The following is a 21,087-nucleotide window of genomic DNA, read 5'->3' on the forward strand; positions in this document are numbered from 1 at the left end:
TCCCCCTGACAGGTATAACTACATGATACGTAACTAGGAAGAAACACAAAATATTAAGTAGTGAGTAGGGAAAGCTGCCATTGTGTGATATCAGAAAGGCCAGAATATTTGTCGAAACCCCCTATGCCTCTCTTCATAGGACGTTTCATGTGGAAGGAGGAGGTTGAACAGTTCTCACAGCCTAGAAAATAGCTGAACTGAACACAAGTTCTCGAGCACCCTCATTTCTCAGAGCTGTCGACAGCTGCTAAAGTTTATTGTAGAATAAAGGCTGATCTAAACACAAGACTCCAAGAGCTTCCCAGAGGTAAAAAATGGTTAGAAAGTTACTCTCGCTGATGTCCTGTAGCATGCCCAAAGCCCACTCTTGAAGTAAGCAAATGCATCTAACACAATCCAACAAGCAAGGATTATAGTATCAACTTTATTTAAATCTCACAAAGTAACAAGATTACAAGTTAGTTAGAAAAAACCAGCACTAATCCAAATTCTTCCATATGCACTAGGTTGACTCTGCACCTGGTAACCCAAAAATGTGGAATCAACGTATCAACACAACTCCCATTTGCTTTACAAATTAAGACATTCCCATAGAATAGTTACCAATTACCATCTTGGCAGGACAATACAAACCAAGGCCTAATGTCAATAGGAAATTCCATCTAAGTCACACAGTTCCTGTAACAGCATTCAAACTGAGCCAAAGCCATCAGTTTTTGTGGAGAATACTGTAGCCCCCAGATAACAAAGGTGTTCTGATAGCTGTGGTAAGATACAGAAATAATTTTACCCACAACACTCATTCCTGAAACTCTGGCAGTCACAGAACTTCCTCCTCAGCTATGGCAGTTTGAAAAAGTCCCACTTCCCTCTACTTCTGGGGAGACACGAGCAAGCACAAGACAGTTTCTAGTTGGTCTGCAAATCCCTTACAAGGGCAAGTATTAAAAACCCTTCCCTGGGTTTCCGCAGCACTATGCCATCTTAAAGTCTTGATAACCAAGAACATCTGGTAACCTCTTTGTAAGATATGAAATACTTTAGGAGATAAAATATTGTCCTCATTTTAACAACCAAGAAAAACAAACAAGCAACAATTGAATTTTGAAAGTTAGAAGTGTAATGTGCTAGGTGGAGAAGTTTGAATTTTGGTCTGTATAACTACATATCCTGTATGCTAAAAATAAGTCTGTGTAAGACTTCCCCAAAATAAAAAGAACAACTGATAATCTTTTGTGAAGATTCCTAGAAACACTTATTTACTAAAGTGTTTAAAAAAAAATATTTGAAATTGGATTTTATAGCAAGCAGAGACTTACTCAAAATACAGACCTGCCATCTCAAGCTTTTAGCTGCTACAATGAAAATAAAGTTTTACAACTGCACATACTTATTATCCCGTGCACATCTCAAAAATAAACAAGCAAAACAAGCCGAATCAAAACCCCACACAATTCGACATTCCCTAGAAAGGAACTACACCGTTCTTCTTAGCTGGTAACTCAACTTCAAAGATAGTAAAGTCTGTCTGAAAGCACCAGGTTTGGTTCCCTGTGAATGCTCTGGCCGACAAGGAAAGCCAGTTTGTGAGCATACTGGCAAGGAGCAGGTACTCTGATAACACCCTGCAGAAGGGAAAAAAAAAAAAAAAAAAAAAAAAAAAAAAAAAAAAAAAAATTATTTCCAAGTCATCTAAATAAGCATGCATTTACTGTAACAAAGAGTCCTGGAATTCAGAAGTCTGGATACATGTAAAATTTGTATTCCCTGTAGCTTATGCCATTTGTGAAAACATTACATACACTGAATACATGAAAAAACCCTGCTTTATAGAAGAACAGATGCAGAAACTGCTCAACCCCATTCCCCTCCTCACTCCAAAACCACCTCTCACGCAGGTTTACATTCAATGCCGGATCTCACCAGTAAGGCAGGACATGGGTAAGAAACGTGAAATATTTATGAATACTAAACTGACAAACCTAAAGCACACCTTGGGCAATGACTGTGTGCTGATCTTGGTATGCAACAGAAGCAGCCCCAAGGGAAATGGAGGAACACAGTTCATCTCCACACAAAGTAATTATTTCTGCAGGTAAGAAATAATCATTTTGCTTTTGACATAGAATTTTGGAACAGTACTCAAAATGACAAGTATTTTCTGGTGAGAATAAAGATGACTTTAATCTTCAGACTTCAGAGAAATCACGTAATTATAAAATGTCTAGATCTCAAACCACCACTCTAGGTCACAAGGCATACTTGCAGGTTTGCTGGATCTGCACGGGTGTTTTAAGGATTATTTTTTCTAGCTTTGTGTGGGTTGTTACTGCATAGAGATGCACAAATCTTAGAAGAAAAATATTATAATTTCCCAGAGGAAATACTTACCGACCAGTTATAGTACATGTGGCAAAGTTTGTAGGTTAAACGTTGCACATGATCAGGCTTCAGTTTGCTAGTGTCATAAATTACATTATAATGAGTGGGTGCAACACAACCAGTTCTCACCGCCTGACTCACAATATAGAAATCGTACCTGTAATAGAAAAAAACAAACAAACAAAACACCCAGAAGTCCAATGCAGGAAGGGCTGCTTTTCTTAGAAAAACACAAATCCACCCAAATTTGTCTTATTTCCTTCAAGTCACTTTGTGCATATTGAGTAAACCCCAAAAACATGCCTATGCTTTGGCCACAAAGCAATCGGTTTCCCTTATTTCTGAAAGGCCAGGAGATCTGGAAGAATATAAATAATCTTATACAGAACAGGTCTTAAGACCACGAAGATCTTAATCCTCCATCATACAGTTTTCATCTCAATAACCACACTGCAAAAGCACATGGCTTACTCTCCTCATTTCCTCTCGCACCCTGAGCCGTGCCTGGATGTCTGTCACCTAGCACAACACTCGGAACACCTGCAGTGAGTTGGTAAAATACAAAACAAGAAAGGCAAAACGACTTACAGACAAGTGCAGTGCTCCCTGTGTGCCCCAGCGTCCCCTGACCAAAGCCAACCCTATCATCGTGTACAGAGTAAGCTTTGCATTGCCCACGTACCTGACCTGAGCGTCACGCAGCGTGACATGCAAAAACATTCAGTACCAATAGCAAGTGAAGCCGGGGAGATCTGTGTACGTGTTACCTACACACATAACCGTACAATTCTGAGTCTTCTTCTAGTGACTTCCCAACCACCAAAGAATACTTCCAGCACTTGCTCATAAAATGCACCCTTACGAAGTCATAAAATTTATGCGCAATGTCAAAACTACAGCCAGAATTTAATTTCAGATAAGGACAGTTGGGCAATCCTATCAGTAGGCACTCATTTGGTACTAAACCTTTAAAAATCAGAAAGAGAAACATCAAAAAGTGAAACGCACACACAATTCCTTGAAGTACAGGTAATACTGTGATGTATGCAAATACTGCATCCTGGAAACCATGACACACTGCATCATAAACTCAGAAAATTTAACCTTGTCCATTTCTTTCATCTGCACGTTCCCTATGATTTCATTTCAAAGGGACAGAAGTGTGGAAAGTATTATTCTAATCGATCTCACCCTTTAATACCAGATATATCTCCTTTATTATCAGGTTGTCAGCACACAGAGTGTTTCTTCCATAGTAACTTACCACTCTGGTCTGGTCACCTCCACATCAACAACAGTACCAGGGGGTGGGTTTTTAAGTGTTCCTCCACACTGTGCAAAGAATCTGGTGCTCACTCGTTTCTTCACAACTATCACAGTAAGTCTTGGACTAAAATAAATGAAAATAAGAAAACCCAAAACTATCCTGAAAAACTGCACTGAGAGTATTTCAAGGAGCAGATTCTCTAGAATTTCAGGTTAAAAGCAATTTTAGAGTTCTCCAGGTCTTTAATTTCACATGCAAATCTTCAATTAATCGGTTTAAATTAAACAGGACATTGTTCATCAATGTCGGTTTTCAGTTTCAGGTGCAACTTTGATACTATTTCTCACCAATCCAGATTATATTTAACTTCATAGGGAGACATAAAATACGAAAAAGGGATCTTCTAAACACAGATCTGATTTCTACTCCCTCTCTACCTCAACTTTTCATATAGAAAACAGCATGTTTTAACTGTATTTTTGGTAAAGAGCAAGTCATTAACAGAAGCTAAACAGAAGAACAACTTGTTCTGTGCTCTGCTTGCATGTAGTGTCAGGAAATCTTTCAGTTTTTCAGAGCAGATTAGGAAACCCAGAGTCACTGTAGTTGGTAAATTTTAAAGCAGAATGTTGAAAACTCTGCCGAACACGAGTGACTGGACAACAGGTAATCCTTTCAGCATTGAAGAGGAAGAGGTCCCACGGGACACATGTGGGAGTAATCAGACTATGATCAACCAGTTGGAAAAAAGTATTAATTACCACATGAATCAAGAATGGCTGAAGAGTTTATGTGTATACATGTGTATTGAATAACCATGTGGTGTGCTACTAAAAACTTTTCCCACTATATTACAAGTTAGGTTTCATGTAAACAATCATCAGAAAAGCAGTTATTTAAGCTCAAGTAAAAATAAGTGAGGATGAAAAGAAAACACAATCTTCATCTGTAACCCAGTGTCAATCCTCATTTTTGTATCCCAGTATTTATCTTGCAGTATAAAAAAAAAAAGGGGGCTGGTTGAAACAGACTTACTTGTAGTCTTTACCAACACTCTTCAAGCAATCCAGAAATTGAGGCACTTCATAATTAACCAGTGTATTTAGTTGTCCATCTCCTACACCATCACGATACACAATAATACGAGAGGGCAAATACTTATTCCACTTGAACCATTCTCTTAGAGCAGCTTAAAAAAAAAAATTTAAAATATAGTAAAAGCCGTTAGCTATAATGACAATTCATTCCAGCACAAAAATGGGGCTTTGTTACTGGAAAAAGAGCAGTACATTTTGAAACGTAAGGTCCTCAATCTTTCAGTAACCTGAAACTGGTGGTGTGTCACGATACACAAAAGAATTTTAGTTTACTTGTGGAACAACACAAAAAGAACGAACCTAAGGAGATTATCTACTCCGCTGGCCTCTCTCACAGCAAGGAGCAGGCACCCTTTAAATTCATCTCCTTTAAAGCATTTTTTGAAGTGCATTGATAAATAGTACTTACTTAAGAAATATGGCAATCAATGACAGAATGTACACAAAATGTCATTAATTTTCAGCAATATTTACAACTGTATTTTTAAATCTGTTTTTATCCAACAAGCTATTAACAAGAACAGAAAGCTTTCCCTTACTTTGCAAGCAGGCTTTGAGCCCGTCCACAAGTTCTTGCCCACGACCTTGAACAGCACAGCGGGAGAACCACCTGTGGAGGATAAAATAAATTATGATCTTCAGAGCATTTCCCAGGCTTACTTCAACAAAGTTATTTTTAAGACAGCTATGACCACTTAGTCCTTATGGCTATTGTGGGTCAAGGCAGTCAAGCAAGAGTTAATGTACTATGAGAACATTTCCCTCGAAAAGCCTGTGGTAGACAAATGCCTTAGCACCTCATGCAGTTCCTCTCAGAAACCTCTCACAGAAGTCAACTCAAAAGGCAGAAGATCCTGTCAGCCTTATACCCTCTATACAACCCAGCTCTTGCCCCGCCATTTGCCCCCTCTCCCAAGCACTGTGGAAGAAGGACAAGGCTACGCCTTAAGGGATGCAGGACAAAAACTAATTCACAATATATGGTTCTTATTAACAATGTACAGTAAATCAATTTGGACACTTTCATGATGGTCCACCACATCCAAACTACTTTTCAGTTAAGGGAAAGAGAAAGATTTGTTTGGTTTGGCATTCCTATCTTACCTTGTCATCGTTTGATTCAGGCTAGAGACAAATCCTGCAATTGACTGCTTTCCAGATAGAGTGTCATGGTAACAATCAATTCCCACAATCATTACCTGTTTCAGCTTAAAAAGAATCAATACAGAACGTGTATTAGTAGGTGAAGACATGCCAGAGCACCTATCACCTCCATCCTATAGCATAACAAGACCATAATATAAGCTGTATGGTGTAAGTAAACCATAGGCACTGAATTGTTGAATTAAATATCCCCTTATGTCATACTTACTTCATGCCTCTTCTCACAGACACAAAACAAACTACACAAAAAATAATCAATTTTCTTTTTTTGGGGGAAAAAGGCTTGCTTTTTAATAAAGGCTCAATAAAGAAAACAGTTATCATTCAAAAGAAAAATTACTTACTGGGATCTCAACACTCCAAAGTTCTCCACCCATTTTACAGTTCATTTGTAGAGCAATTTTTGTTGCTATAGCCAGAGTAGTCTGAGGCTTGCTTAAAGTGCGAGCAATCACACACTGACTTGGAACGGGACAATCTGTACATAAGTATTTCTTGATTGCATCATATTTATCCTTTCGGGTACTAGACAAAAGACAAACTACCTTTAAAGGGAAAAAAAAAAAGGCTTTTAAGAGCTTCATTATCAGATTTACGTAACAGTTGTAGTTCTTTAGGAAAAGTTTCTTATCCTCAAGAGAAATATTCAAGGGTTCACAATGAAAGAAATACCTGGAAATTTTCAGTGTCTATACTTCAGAGTCAAATATAAAGGATACTCACGGTTAGTCTGGGGTTTCAACAGGACTATGAGTAGGCATGTAGTAGATACTCAGAAGCCAAGAGTTTTATTTTTGAGGATGATTCCCACTAGTTTTAACACACCAATTAGAGATTAACATGATTTCAAATTATGGATTCGAATACATACTATGTTTGTGTCAGGAGTAACACTTTGCTGTAAACCCTTTAAATAAGCTTCTGTTCTATCATCTACTTCAATCCTGAAATGGAAGAGAAAACATGCTTACAGAAAAAAAAAAAGCAGCTACTGAAACTTCAGCAAAAACATAAATGCTCATTATACATCAGTAGTGTATACATTTATAGCTATTAACAGACATACAATGTTCACACATTTTGAAGATTAAGAGGAATCATCCCCACCTTATGCTTCCAAGAGCAATGAAATTCAAAGTTAAAAGCAAGCACAGGTACTCAAAGGAAGGTATTTGCAATGGGAAGAAATCAGAACGCATCCAAAGTCAGCAATATATAATCCTTCTTGTATTAAAAACAGCTCCGCTTGAGAAGGTTTTGCTCAATGACTACATGTCTAATACTAGTTGGTTTTGGGATGCTTTAACCCCCAGTGAAAGCTCTCCCAAATAAAAGTATAAGAAAGTCAGGCACTAAGAAAAACTGAACAATTTGCATACTAAAAGCAACTTTGTTTTATTCAAAATCTCACAGAAGTCAGTGTGACATAGTATACTATCCCCTCATTTAACAGCCTAAGACATGCTATATACCTTATATATACCTTAGTGTTGTGATTGAGAGATTTTCAAGTCCAGTCCCACACCTTAGTATGTATAAAATGATATTTCCACCAGCTTTCTAAAGACACTTACATGGTTGCCTTGTTCATCCTGATCCCCATAGATGGTGTGACTTTAAACAGATTTTGAACTAATGTATTAGCAATATCATAGTTGCGCCGTGTGTATAACAATAACCAGTTGTCCAGAGGCTTTGCACAGATTAAGGGAGTTCCCCTGGTTTCTTTTGACCAATCAGCAATCTGAGGATTGTAGTCAAACTGTAAATAAGAGATGGTAGAGAAAGAAAATCAGCACCTTACCATGCAAGCTATACCACATCTACTTGCCAATACACTTCCATAACAGACTGTATCACTTCTGCCCAGAACAAATGACTTGATTTTTATTTGTTCCTTTACTGTTATTGTCACTAATCTAAAACAAGCTTTATCTACCCTTTCAAGAAATCATACAGTCTTCAAATGTTTCATTCATAATTATACAAAGATACTTAAGATTTTTTAGCCCAGGTAAGTTGTTACTATTTGCTGCACAGATTTTGCCCTACAAAGACATAGCTGTTTATGTATAAACTTATTTTTCTCCCATTTTTCTTTTTAGTAAGTAACTGCTTGAGAAGAAAAGTATTATTATAAAGAAGATATCAGATCTTTTCAATAACAGGAATAAAAGAAGTCTTACCAAACACACAGGTATAGAATCATAGGATAGTCTGAGTTGAAAGGGATCTTAAAGATCATCTAGTTCCAATCCCCTGCCACGGGCAGGGACACCTTCCACTAGGCCAGGCTGCTCAAAGCCCAATCAAGATCTACAGATCAAGATACTATAAAATGCCCTTTTCCATCGAGCATCCATTCAAATCAAACAAAAGATCTCTACTACAGAGCAAATATATAATGTTTTACAGCAATCTGACTTAATTATTCATACTGAAGAGTCACCACACCTTTGAGTGAAGATACTGTACATGTTCTATCTTCTGAACTGAAATAATCAGTGGCTTTTCATTTGAAAGCCTTAGTATTGTCATCAATGGAAAAGAATTACAAATATCTCTAGTCTCCTAGTTTGTTTATGTGAAATGACTTTAAGGGAAATGGACTGTTTTGCAAGGAAGACACTACTGTAATACAAGCCAGAAAAATCTTCCGGGGTTTCTAAACAACTTGCAAACAAATTAAGAAGATTATGACTATCCTGTTTGGACAAAGACTTACAAATGACATTTTTCACTCATAATCTTTCATTTATAAATCAACAAGTAATGTTTTCCTTCCTTAAGAACTTGCTTCATCAGTGAGAGATCCGGAAGATTTAAGAAGCTGTTTTATTTACCGCATTTCCTGACTGAAGAATCTTTTCTCCTTGAACTACTCTTCCTGTGAGGGATAGTAACTTAGAATCAAAGCTTAAACCCCAGTCTCGGAGTTCCTTCTGAACATTCTCATCTCTGTTTAAAAACAAGATTTAAATTTAAAAAATTTGTTCTTGATGAGACTTTTTTTTAAAACCAGTAAGACTTCCAAAGTTTTATTCCAAGAAGTTTGATATGAAAAATGAGTATGGTAATAAGTACAGAAGATATTAAGGTAGCATACTTCTGGATGTAGTCACTAAGTCTTCTAACTTCACAGTGCCTCTGTTCAGGCGGGAGCCGTGTATGAATAGCCAAGTCTTTCATCATATTAAAATCGCTACGCATCTTTTCAGTTAATCCTGTTAACAGCAAAATCTTTTTCTGAGTAAAAGTTAAAAATTAAGGACTAAAAAAAGTTGAACACTGTACGTAAAGACTATACAACATCAACACCATCACCCCTAATTTAAATACTTAATATTTACAAAAATTGTTCTTAAACTCACATTTACACAAACAAACCATTTCTACTTAATTTGGCAAGAGGCTGCTGTCAAAATACCAGTTTCAGTAGGCACTGTGACTTGACAAATGCTTTGATACAAAAAACCCACTACAGTACCTGTTAGGAAACACAGCTCTGGAATTAGAACCGCAGGTCCTAGCACCACATCTCCCCTCTTCCTCTTAGACTGACTGATCAAGACAGGCTGGTTCAAGTCAGTAATTTCTTGATTATATTGCTGTATTAGAGAAATATGTATATTGTATGTTAGTTTATTCATAACAAACACTCCAGTTTTCTCAATAATGCTCACTTTAGAAAATTATTATTTGTCCTAAAATAAACAAAACCAAAATAAAGCCAACAGCAGTTTTTTTAGTTTGCAAATCTAATTTGAGAGGAACTGGTGTTGTCAGAAAAGGCCAAAACAGGGCCGCACTATATTGGTGCCATCCAAGTATTGAATTGCAAGAAAAGGTGCTACTGCCTTGCTTGAGACAGTGTCACCCAGAGTCTCTACCTCAAGATCAGGATGCTCATTCCAGTTCAGTAATGGACAAGGTTCCTGCCCTACAGAGCAATTTATTCAAGACATCACAAGAAACAAATGAGATTCCCAGTGAAGTATCTGAAATTCAGCTCTCCTGCAACTTTCCCTTGCATCTGGCAACAGCTGGGTCAGTCTAGCAGTCAATAATTTAGTTTAGAAAAAGACAAACCCACAAAAAGGCAACACAAGCTGACAGTCAAACATACTTCATAATTTCACTTTTTCTTAAAGAGAACACCACCTCAGAACCCATCCAATAGATGGCCATTTAAAAACAAAAAAGTGAGATCACAGCAAAGGCAAGGTGGCAGAGAAAATTTATCATTTATAAACTCTGTCCTGAACTGGCATGGATAATATAAATTTTGCTTCTAGTTTATTAAGCCCCATCCTGTTTTGCAGCTGAAATCGATATGCAGGAACATTTCACAATTAAGAGTGGCAGGCCTCAACGGTAGAGAAGGTTAAGCTACAAAAGACTTTGTTATATATATGTATATATAAACTTTGTTTCAAAGAACCAAAAGTATCAAGAGTGATTTCTCTTAAGATGACTGTTCACATATTCTACCTCCAGTAAATGATCAAACTTGCCGAGGGTACACTCTGCCACATCATCCAGATCATTAATGAAGATGTTAAATAGTATTGACCCCTGGGGTACACTGCAAGTTACATGCCTCCAACATGCCTCCATGGTGCCCCCCATCAACACCCGCTGGGCCTGGCCACTCTGACAGCTTCCAATGTGCTTCGCTGTCTGCTCATCCAGCCCACACTTCACCAGCTTCTCTACGAGGTTCTGACAGGAGACCTTGTCAACAGCCTTACTGAAGCCCAGGTAGAACACATCCTCTGCTCTCCCCTCATCTACCAAGCCAGTCACTTCATCACAGAAGTTTATCAAGTTGGTCAAGCATGACTTTCTTGTGATTCATGTGCCTGGAAATGGTTTCCAGGATTAGCTGCTCTATCACCTTCCCAGGGATCAGTGTAAGGCTGACTGGCCTGTAGCTCCCTCTGTCATCCTGAATGTCGAGGAGTGACATTTGACTCTCTCCAGTCATCAGGCACTTGTCCCTGTCGACACCATCATTCAAAGATTACTGACAGTGGCCTAACAGTGACATGAGCCCGCTGCCTCAGTTACTTTAGGTGCAACCCATTAGGGCCCAGGGACTTAGCTATGTCTATTTCGTCTAAGTATTCCCTGACCCTATTCTCTTCCACCAACAGCATGCCTTCCCTACTCCAGACTTTTCCCTGGTCTCTGGGGCCTGGGAATCCCAAATGGTGGTCCTGCTACTAAAGACTGAAGTGAAGGCAGCATTCAGTATCTTATCTTTTTCCACATCCTGGGTCACCAGGGGCCCTGCCTCATTTAACAGCAGTTATGTCACATTCTCCTAGTTTTCCTTTTGCCACTTATGTACTTAATAGAAGCCCTTCCTGTTGCCTTTACCACTCCTGGCCAGATTCAATTCCAGCTGGGATTTGGCTTTCCTAACCTCATTCCTGTGTGCTGGGACAATGTCTCTATTCCTCCCAGATTACCTGTCCCTGCTTCCACCTTCTGTATGCTTCCTTTCTGTGTTTTTCCACGAGCTTCTTGTTCATCCATGCAGACCCCCTAGCATTTCTGCCTGACCAACTATTCAGTGGAGTGGACTACTCATGCTGAATCACGATCTGTAGGTTACCTCCTGCTCTCAGATTACATAGTATCCATTAAAAATAAAGCTCTATTAAAGAAAACTATGAATCACAAATCCATGTATCATAAGGAAACCTCTAACAATGCCCTGAAGTTTCAAGTTAAAGCATACTGCACACACTGATAGTCAAGTTTCCATACCCTTTTGTAGTAGTCCACGTAGCTGATCTCAGAACCATCTGCTTTTCTAAAGGTACACTGTGGATTGGCATCCCAGTCTATGTCATCAACTCTGTATGTTTTGTTATTGTACCTAAACAAACAATTTAATCAGGTATTTTTTTACATTTTCACTCAGAAAAGAAATAGAACTGTTGGACAAAAAAGTTAAGAGATACACATGTAAACTGAAACGTCTGCTCCCATCAGCAGCAGTAACTTCCAAGTTTTCAATTCTAACAGGCTATCAGTGCTGCTAAAAGCTAAACTGTAATAAACAGAACTAAGCCAGTATGTACCTCCTTCTTTTGTAAATGCTCTCACGTTGGTTAGTTTGATAGCTCGACAATCATATAATGTTCATGCTTTCTAATGCTTCATTGTATACTTCAGGACATGGATAATCCAAAAAAATAAATAGATTCTTAAGACAATAAGAGTCCAAAGAGACTTACTTTGTAAGAACAATTAAACCTATCAGCTCTTTAGCACAGGTATCTCTAAATCTTTCCTCTCCAACCTGGTAATACAGACTGTACATGAAATCCAGCACTGTTTCACTGCGAAGAACCTTATAGCTCACATCTGTACATAACATAATGCTTTCCTCATACTGGAGGATAGAAGTTGTGAAGCCCGGCCAAACCATCAACCTGTCAAAAGAGAACATACAGAATCTTAATGTGCTTTAAAACATCTTTGTTCTCACTCCTTGAGTTATTTCTGTCCATTCCCAGACACTGTAAAGCAGTCAAGACACAAAGAAACCATTATCCAAATATAAACAAGCTCCTAAAAAAATAACAAAACAAAAAATATTTTACATGCAAGTATCTTTAGTCAACTTAAGATAAAAGATTATTTGAATCATGTAGCAATAGAAATGAAGTGGAAGAAAAGATGCCTCAAAACCTAATAAATCCTTTTCATACTATTAAGTCTTAAATATCTTACATACAAAGTGTATGGGTTTTAAGACACTTTTAAAGGACCAACAGTTTGTTAGTAGAACACTGTCCAGTTTTTCCAGGCTAGGTTAATGGGAAGGACTACACCACAGGCACATGACAGGGCCCCGGTCCAACCCAAACCCATCAAGTTGTACAACAGGCCTAGGGCTGGCCAGAAGCACCAGTCACAAGGTACAGGATCCTGGCAGGGAATGGGGACAAGACATGACAGCTAGCAATAGCACAGATAGGAATTTACATGGCAAATTAAATGGCCTTCAGAATGAAGGCTGAAAACTCCTGAGCTTTAGAATTAAAATATTCCGAGATCTCAGCCTTACAGACATTTAAGCAAAGTTTCTGACATTGGAATAAAATGTAACAGCAGAATACAGACTGGTAACGAGTCATGAGATCTTACACACAGAAGAAACTAAGTTATGAGAATGAGGTCTCATGTTTCCCAGGAATATCAGTTTTTAAGTCTATGGTTTTATTACAAGATAAACCAGAACGGTGGTATCAAAATACCACCCTTTCTCCCTGCACCCCTCCTAAACCCAAGTACCCTTTTTGCCAGACCTGTGATTAGGGATGTTGATTGGGTCACTGGGGTTGTAATAATTACGTCCAATCTGCTGCAAATTCAACATCTTCAAAAGCCTAGAAGTTGAAATATGGATGTCATTTACCATTATTATTCAGTTTATCAAAATGTGCATGGTCCCATACCTCTGCAGTCTCATTTTTTATTCATCTGACTAGATAGCACTCCCATGAAAGTGAACTTTTCATTATTCTCAGTTTAGAAAGGCCATGGACACTTATTGACAACTAATCAGTTAAGAATAAGTTAGCATACAACCCAACCCTTCACCGACCAGTTGAAGGTAGCAGTCTAAACAAGCTACATTTCAGATGAACCAGGTAGTCCAGATACCAAGGTTAAATGGAAAGCCTACGGCAAAAGAAGTAATTTGCCAGTTCAAGGTCCTGCACCACTTTGCTTTAAGAGGCAAATTCACAGACACAAAAGGAGGGCAGGGATAGGACTAACTGCCCACAACAGTTAGCATTCCAGTGTGAACCTGCTTGGCAGGCAAAAGCTATAAATTAATTTCACACTGACATGTGCCAGAAACATGCATATAACTGCACATTAAAGTGTTGCCAGATGTGGCTGGCCACACAGTAATGGTAGCTACAAAGACTTAAAAATTTACATTTGTGATACTGATTTGTAGTCCATTCTTTACAAAGGAAAAACATTTAAGTCAGATAATTTTAGAATGACTTCTTATAAAGGCATAACTTGGACAGCAAACCTTCTAAAAATGATGTTGTAAAATTGCAGACATGTAGGTGAAGTAGGTGGCAACTCATTAGTCAGCGTAATTGTTATCTTCACATCCTCTCCATTTCGAGTCCTGCTAGTCACTTCAGTAACCTGAGAAAGTGGAGTTAGATTAGTAAAACTAGAGGCAAACAGGGCATATCTGGACTTGTACAGTAAGATTCTAAGTAATAATTCAAGACTTAGCTGAAACAGGAAATTGGTTTCCTACCCAGACTGTAAACTACAACCTAAAATGTTCATTTGGGTGAAGATGACTAACGGAGTAGAATGGAGGCTATCCCCAAAGCAGCTGAACTCAAAATGAAGACAGGGAGATCACTTACCAATTACCATCACAGGGTAAAAGACTCAACTTGAGGAAATAAACTTAATATAATGCCAATTAATATATATTTAATTACTGATTCAGGTACTGGGAGGCAAAAAGACAAACATTAACACACATAGTGAAAACACCTTTCCCCTCTCCCTTTTCCAGGCTCAATGTCACCCTGGATGCTGCTGCCCCTCTCTGTTATCACTCAGCCCTGGTTACTCAGTCCCTTCAGCGAGGCAGCGAGCAGCACACGGAGCAGAGGTGGAGGAGGTAGGGACTTCCATCAGGACACGGCCTTTTCCCTCTGCCGCTCCTTTCTTAGATTCTTCTGCTGCTCTCGCATTTTTTCCCCTTTTTAAATACAGAGGTGCCATCAACTTTCCTGATGGGCTCAGCTTTGGTCTGTGGTGGGTCTGCTGTGAAGCCAGCTGGAAAAGACTGTGTACAGCACAGGGCAGTCCCCAGCCTCTTCCCAGAGGGGTCACTTCACACTCCCCAGCTATTGAAACCTTCCCACATACACCCAATACATCCACCCTTTCAATTATGTTGGATGTTAAAATACAGAAGTTATGAAAAGTTATAAGCAGAATGAAAACTAAAGGAAAAATACTGTGCGTACTATCTGTGCAGATTATTCTAGCCTGAAGAACCTAAGCATTAAAACCAGAAATTTATTACCAAATTTCTCTACACAGGCAGATTAGCTTGCAGTAATATATTCAATCCAACTAAATGTTGCTCGTGGGACATCAATTGTCCAACTTCACCCAGAGCAGCAAGAAACAAGCAGCAGTGTAAAATGCAAGTCAAAATAAAAAGTAAAGTCGCATTCTCATATCGCACCTTATTCCCTAATTTTTTTGGCAAGAACAGTATCGATCCATCAAATGCACGTGTCTTTCCAATTAGCTCTTCATGCTGAAAGAGCAAAGCTGATCGAAGACGGCGTGCTTCCATCTCGGGATTATAGGCAACATGGTACTGATATAAAGCCCACTGGGGTCGAGATGTCAAACGAAAGTAATTTGCAGTTAATTTTATCATACTACCTGAAGAACCTAAAATGAGAGGCAAAATTCTTAGTAGTCACAAAACTTTATCAGTTTATACTAATTCAACAGCTTTGAGAAATTTTATAAAACTAAAGCATTCAGACAAAGATTAGAGGTCAGCTGTGCTCTGCAACTGTTCTAGCTCAGTAAGCTGTAGGAAATGCTCACACAGGCATAGTATTATCACAGACACTCATCCACTTAGAGCTTTTTACAATTCCTTCAGTTCTCAGGAAAACTCTCACATCAAATGAAGTAAACATTTAGTAGTAATGAAGTAAACATCTCCCGAAGGATCAATACCATGTACTAGAGATGAATTTCCACCAACACATAAACCTCCTTTGTGGACAAATTTATCTTCTTTTAAATGAATCACAAACATAGAATAAAAACTAACAGGCTATCAGTCAACGGAGATATCCACATTCCCATGCGTACGTGACAAGTTAATGTTTCTGTTGGTATTTCAAGATTTTTCAAGCAAACAAGGAAACATACAAAAACCCCTACAACAGTAAAAGTAGTTCCAGATCACTTATTCATGTATTTCTTCTCATTTTTTCACATCTCATTTAAATTTCTTTTAGACTTAAAAGTCTAATATAAAAAATATATTGCAGACAACTATGGATCATCCATTTTAACCTGGTTTTCTTTATCCTTTTTTTCCCTATCTGAATTACAATACCCTAGATGTAAGCAAAAAAACTCTACCACATACAAAGCATGTGTATTACACCACAAAACTGTGGTGTAAGCTATAAGGAGAACAAAAGGCCAGCAATGCAGCTGCCTGCAAAGTACAGTGATCCATGACCTTGCATCAGTATAGCTCTAAACAGAAAATCTAGGTGAGAATAACAACTATACTGCGCCCAGCCTGAAGTGACCTGAGCAGAACTAAGCCCTACTACTCTTGGGCCCATGGCATGATCCACTAATGCTCCATTCAATTAAGCAAAAGTGGACTACGGTTGCTGTCACACTGACGTGGTATCTCACAGAGTCACCTCCAATACAAAACTGTTATCAGCACAGAACCTGTCCTGTCAAACATGAACAAGGACTGTGTTCTACCAGGAAGGCAGGACCATCATGACAGCCTGCTTTTACTACTTTTCATATGCATGACTTCATCTCAAGGGAAGAAGCATATCACCTTTTATTTAAAGTAAAAAGTCTCTTCAGAAGAGATCTGAAATTCCACATTTAATAGGAGAGCTTTACCAATTCAGATAGGTCAATGCCTTACAAACCATGGATTCTAGAAGCAAACCTAGAGAGTTCTGAAGAGTTCAGCTTGAAGAACTGGACATCAGGAATATACAAGGATCATCACTTATGTCTAAAGAGTTGCAATTTAAAATGCTACACAACTTCTGTCTGAAGCACTTTGCCATCAGACATGTCTCTTTACTGTTCCTTTTCAGGGACTAAGAGCAACTTGTACCTTTTTCTAGTACACAATGAAGATTTTTTCATTTGGCTCTCTAGAGAATAACTAAAAGCAGACATAAAGCAAAACTGTTTCTCATTTCAACTTGCTTATATGTAGTCTAATCTGAACATACCAGTTTTTGATTCTTGAACATGTTCTATGGCTTGCCGAGTATTTACCCCAAGGTCATGGAAATCTCTGCGACGTCCACCCCTATCTGCTAAAGACAATTCCTGAAATCCCACCGAAATCTGTATTCCTATTGTTTAGAAATTTGATGAAGAATTACAATCCAGTTTTATATATAGATAATTAAATACAATTCCATTTTGAAAGTTAGGTATACATAAAATTAAAAGAAATCACAAAATACTAAGTTTCAGCTTTTGCTATGAAGTAAATTCATCTTAAAATAGCATTCAGGTAACACATATTAACTTTCTGAGATTTAAAGACAGTTAACAAGTAAGCAAATAGAACCGCTTGCCAGCCAGATGAAAAAAAAAAAAAAAAAGATGTAAACCCTCCAAATAAATAATCTCTTCTGTAAATACAAGGAGGACAGATCTTTCGCTTCAGCTCCAGCTGGCACTGAAGTGTTTAAATACGCTGGGATGTGAAATAGTTAAGAAAGTTTTACTTACTAAGAGTCATAAAAATTAATTAAATATCAAAATGAAATTTACTATTAGTATTCATGCAGTTAATTGTGCCAAATGCTTTCTAAACTTTTTAACTATTTTGATAGAGGAGATGGTACAGATGAAGTAAGCACATTAAGGCAGTTTGCAAAATTCCTGGTTCAGTTTATATTGCACCTTAGAATGACAATACTATCATCACAAGGTATGTACAGTGAACTTTTCCAAATCTTAGTAATAAATCTCATTCTGAAAAAAAAAATTAGAACTACAGTCTAAAAAATGTCTTAACTGCATTCTCTTCAAAACACATGTTCTTGTGGGCAATGGACTTTTTCACCCTTTCTGACCTGGGCTTCTCCCATGCTGGCCTTGTGGAACACGCGGGAGGTCCCTCTGTCGCCCACGGCCACCAGGTTCTTCCGATACCGATGGAGGAACAGGTGGCTGCTGAGGCTGCTGACGGCCGGGTGGCTGACGTGGCACAGCCTGCTGAACCTGCAATAGTTGGGAACAGCTTTTTCTACTGTAACTAAAGAAACAGGATACTGCCAGGAGTACAGCAAAACAAACTCACCAACCAGGTACAGAATACTCAAATACCCAACTGTAACAGTTACAAAAGCTTGAATCTTTTTTTCCTATATAAAGTAGCAGAGCTATTACTCTGTACTTCAAACTCCAAAATAATGGGGTTCAGGAAAATTTTTTGTAAGTTAATATTTATTTAACTAGTAGCAAATGCAAATCTTTTTCCAAGCTCTAACTAAAATTTCTGGAGTTCTTATTTTTAACAACCCCTCTGTTACTTCAAGTAGCTGGCTATGTATTTTGTAAAACCAGCTTTTGGAATTTTAGTGTCTAGTGAATAAATTCTCTTAAAAAAAAGTGTCATGCCTGGAAGAACTGCAACATGCAACCTTCAGCCATGAGCCCTCCCACAATTCAGAGTTTCATGTTACCAGACTGCAGTCTACCCCATGAGTGAGTCCCTCCAGGAGTAACCAAGTTCCCCAGTTTAAGAGCATGCAAGCAAGAGGCCAGCATCAAGGACAACCAGAAACCTGAGCTAGAGAGCCAGCCTGACTCTGTCCTGTCCTACAACAGAGCAGTAGGAACCCCCTGAACCAGTGTCACATAACCTGCCATCAATCCATTCCTGGAGTTCCCCTACTCCCTTGCTCTCAGAGCATTCAGTACACGTCTTGTGACTCAGCAGGCCTTTCTCTTCTTACACAATGTGTGAAAATAAGGTGGAGAGTAAGATCTTATCAAAAGTATACCCTCCAAGAAGTCTGTAAATACCGTCAGATCAAATGTACACAACCCTAAAGAGCATAATGTGAAAATTATGAGTCCAGTACTATCACAGTAAGCGCACATTGTCACAAGTTCTGTGCTCCCTGTAGTATTCATAAAAGTAGCTCAGGGAAGATCAGGGGCAAGGATGGAATATAGGTGAGAGAGGCAAAGCAGAAGAGAAGGAAGCAGCAAGGTCACCTACACCGATTCTCTAGTCCCAGAGCCAGGCACTGAGCCCTGCCATCCTGAGCTGACTATATTCCTTCCCCATCCATTAAAGGGTCAGAGCAGAGCTCCAAGTCAAGCCAGAAACCGAAGGAAGAGATTATATTAGGGTAGGATTCACTGTAGGGGTGTGGGGAAGGAGGTTTTCAACAATCCTATTCTTTGTAAAACCACAAGATAATTTAGGCTGGAAGAAACCTCAGGAGATCTCTAGCCCAACCTCTCTCTCAAAGCAAGGTCAGGCACAGGGTTCAATCAGGTTGGCTCAGATTTATCCCACCTCCAAGGCTGTGGACTGCACAACCTCAGCGGGCAACCTGTTCCAGTGCTTGACTGTCCTCATCATGGAAACATTCTTCTTTATGTCCAGTCAAAACAACTCCTGCTGCAGCTTGTGACCACTGTGTCTCATCTGCCCACCATGAAGCAGTACAAAGAGCCAAGCTCCATCTTCTTGATATCCTCCCTGGAGGCTGCAGTCTTTACCTTGGGAAGGACTTCCCAGAGACTGACCAACCTATCCTCTTTCCTACCTATGCAGCAAGAAAGATCTCAGGGTTGTCAGGACATTAGTATGGAAAGGCAGAACCCTGACCTCCTTAAATCTCACTAACACCCAGTAATGAGAACTTGGTGTATTATGATAGGTCTGTAACAGTCCAGTGTAAAAGTCAAATGGTTCATTTCAATACATGGCTAGTCGTTCCCATCTTTCTCTGCAATCAGCACAGATTATGTTCTCACTTAAGTGGAGACAGAGTGCATGCCTAAATCCTCATTTTCCAAACATTTAATATAAATCCTCTTATAGATTTCACAACCTCTTTTCAACATGTCTTTGGAAACCCTTCTAAAACTAACCCTGTTGGAGGGAGATACACACAGTCTACATGGTAGAACAGTGGCAGCCTATATAGAAAAAAAGTCAAAACAGACTTTTCTCCACTCAGACCACATCAATACTCATGTAAAATACCTAAGCCTTATCATTTCTTTTAGCTTCCTCTTCACCCACAGCAGGACATAGGTATCGCCTCATGACTTCTGCTAACAATTCTAGTCAAGTCAAAGAGACCAAGGTTGAAGTAATCAGGCCTCTTGGGTTTATAAACTCTGGTGGAGGTTCAAGAGGTGCACCAGTGCTACTGCAAGATGCATTTCACTAATTGAGAAACAGAACTGTAACCTACCTTCTTTCAGGATTCAAACTTGTCTGACACTGGCAAGAAATGGACTAGGAACACTCCTCCAGTCTAATCACATTTTTAAATGAAAGATGATTATTAATAAAACTGACAAATTTGAGGAATTGCTTTAAAAAAATCTCCAGGTATGTGGCAATGGCTGCAAATACAGAATTATCAGCCATTTTCAATCTATAGTTTGACCAGGGCACATATGCACAAAACAAGCCCTCAACACCAATTCAAATGCAGACAGGAAGTACTTGATATTAAAAATAAACCCAACTGAAAGAGTTTGTAACATCTGCCAGATCCAGATTCTGCCCAAATACGCACCAATAGCAACACCAGCCTAATAAGTTCTGCTTCTCTGCAGCGTATCACAGTGGACAAAGCAGGCTATGAAAATACTCACCTATTTCCACTAGCTCTATTATGATAACTGTATTACAATAGAGTGCTTGTTTTTCAGCACACAAATATTTCCTTAATAATGAGTTAATATAACTACACAGCTGACATAATATATATACACAAATGTATCATCTAACATGATATTAAACTAAGAACTAGTTGAGCTATGACATTTCAAAGCCCAGCCGTGCTCATTAATAAAAACAACAACTTACAGAAGCAGCTCCTACAGGAGGAATAGCAGTCTCCTGTCCTGGAGGTCTTCCTCTTGCTCTGGCTCTAGCTCTTCCCGTCATTTTCTAAGGCAAACCACCTGCAACATTAGTGTTCAATCTTCTTCCTTCCCAATCCTTATTGCAATAAATATTATGAGCAGCACTAGTGCATTTGCCCTCGTTCAACTTCAACTGCTTCAGTAAAATATACCCTTTTCTGCAACTCTTTGCTCTTGGATCTCTACAGTAACACAGAGCCACAACAGGCACTGTGGGGAAGTTAC

The 21,087-nt window shown here is 38.8% G+C and overlaps 1 protein-coding gene across 3 annotated transcripts; it reads right to left on the minus strand.

The window, feature by feature from the left end:
* Window positions 1-1,444: 1,444 nt before the first annotated feature.
* PIWIL1 (piwi like RNA-mediated gene silencing 1) lies at window positions 1,445-20,884 on the minus strand. 3 transcript variants are annotated; one of them, XM_026859787.1, is made up of 21 exons: window positions 20,804-20,884; window positions 17,847-17,961; window positions 17,748-17,763; window positions 16,956-17,086; window positions 15,173-15,387; window positions 13,979-14,100; window positions 13,236-13,316; window positions 12,159-12,356; window positions 11,686-11,797; window positions 9,398-9,518; window positions 9,017-9,134; window positions 8,754-8,868; window positions 7,485-7,672; window positions 6,782-6,854; window positions 6,255-6,455; window positions 5,851-5,954; window positions 5,286-5,356; window positions 4,685-4,838; window positions 3,647-3,772; window positions 2,392-2,539; window positions 1,509-1,625 (listed from the first exon to the last, which is right to left on the minus strand). In XM_026859787.1, exons 1-21 carry the CDS (start codon window positions 20,882-20,884, stop codon window positions 1,509-1,511), a joined length of 2,607 nt encoding a protein of 868 aa, XP_026715588.1. The 3 variants fall into 3 exon arrangements, with proteins under 3 accessions (XP_026715586.1, XP_026715588.1, XP_026715587.1); XM_026859785.1 differs by lacking the exon at window positions 17,748-17,763 and having other exon boundaries at window positions 1,445-1,625; window positions 16,956-17,081; window positions 17,814-17,961; XM_026859786.1 differs by lacking the exon at window positions 17,748-17,763 and having other exon boundaries at window positions 16,956-17,087; window positions 17,835-17,961.
* Between the last annotated feature and the right edge of the window lie 203 nt (window positions 20,885-21,087).

The sequence above is a fragment of the Athene cunicularia genome (assembly GCF_003259725.1).
Source record: "Athene cunicularia isolate RWA chromosome 15 unlocalized genomic scaffold, athCun1 chr15_part1, whole genome shotgun sequence".
NCBI classification, from domain to species: domain Eukaryota; kingdom Metazoa; phylum Chordata; class Aves; order Strigiformes; family Strigidae; genus Athene; species Athene cunicularia.

Coding starts and splice junctions, on each gene's coding strand:
- PIWIL1 (XM_026859785.1), bottom strand. CDS start 20,884: ATGACGGGAAGAGCTAGAGCCAGAGCAAGAGGAAGACCTCCAGGACAG. Junction 7,673..8,753: donor TTCTTCAGTCAGGAAATGCG/GTAAATAAAACA, acceptor TCTTATTTACAG/TTTGACTACAATCCTCAGAT. Junction 6,456..6,781: donor TTACTCCTGACACAAACATA/GTATGTATTCGA, acceptor TTCCCTTTAAAG/GTAGTTTGTCTTTTGTCTAG.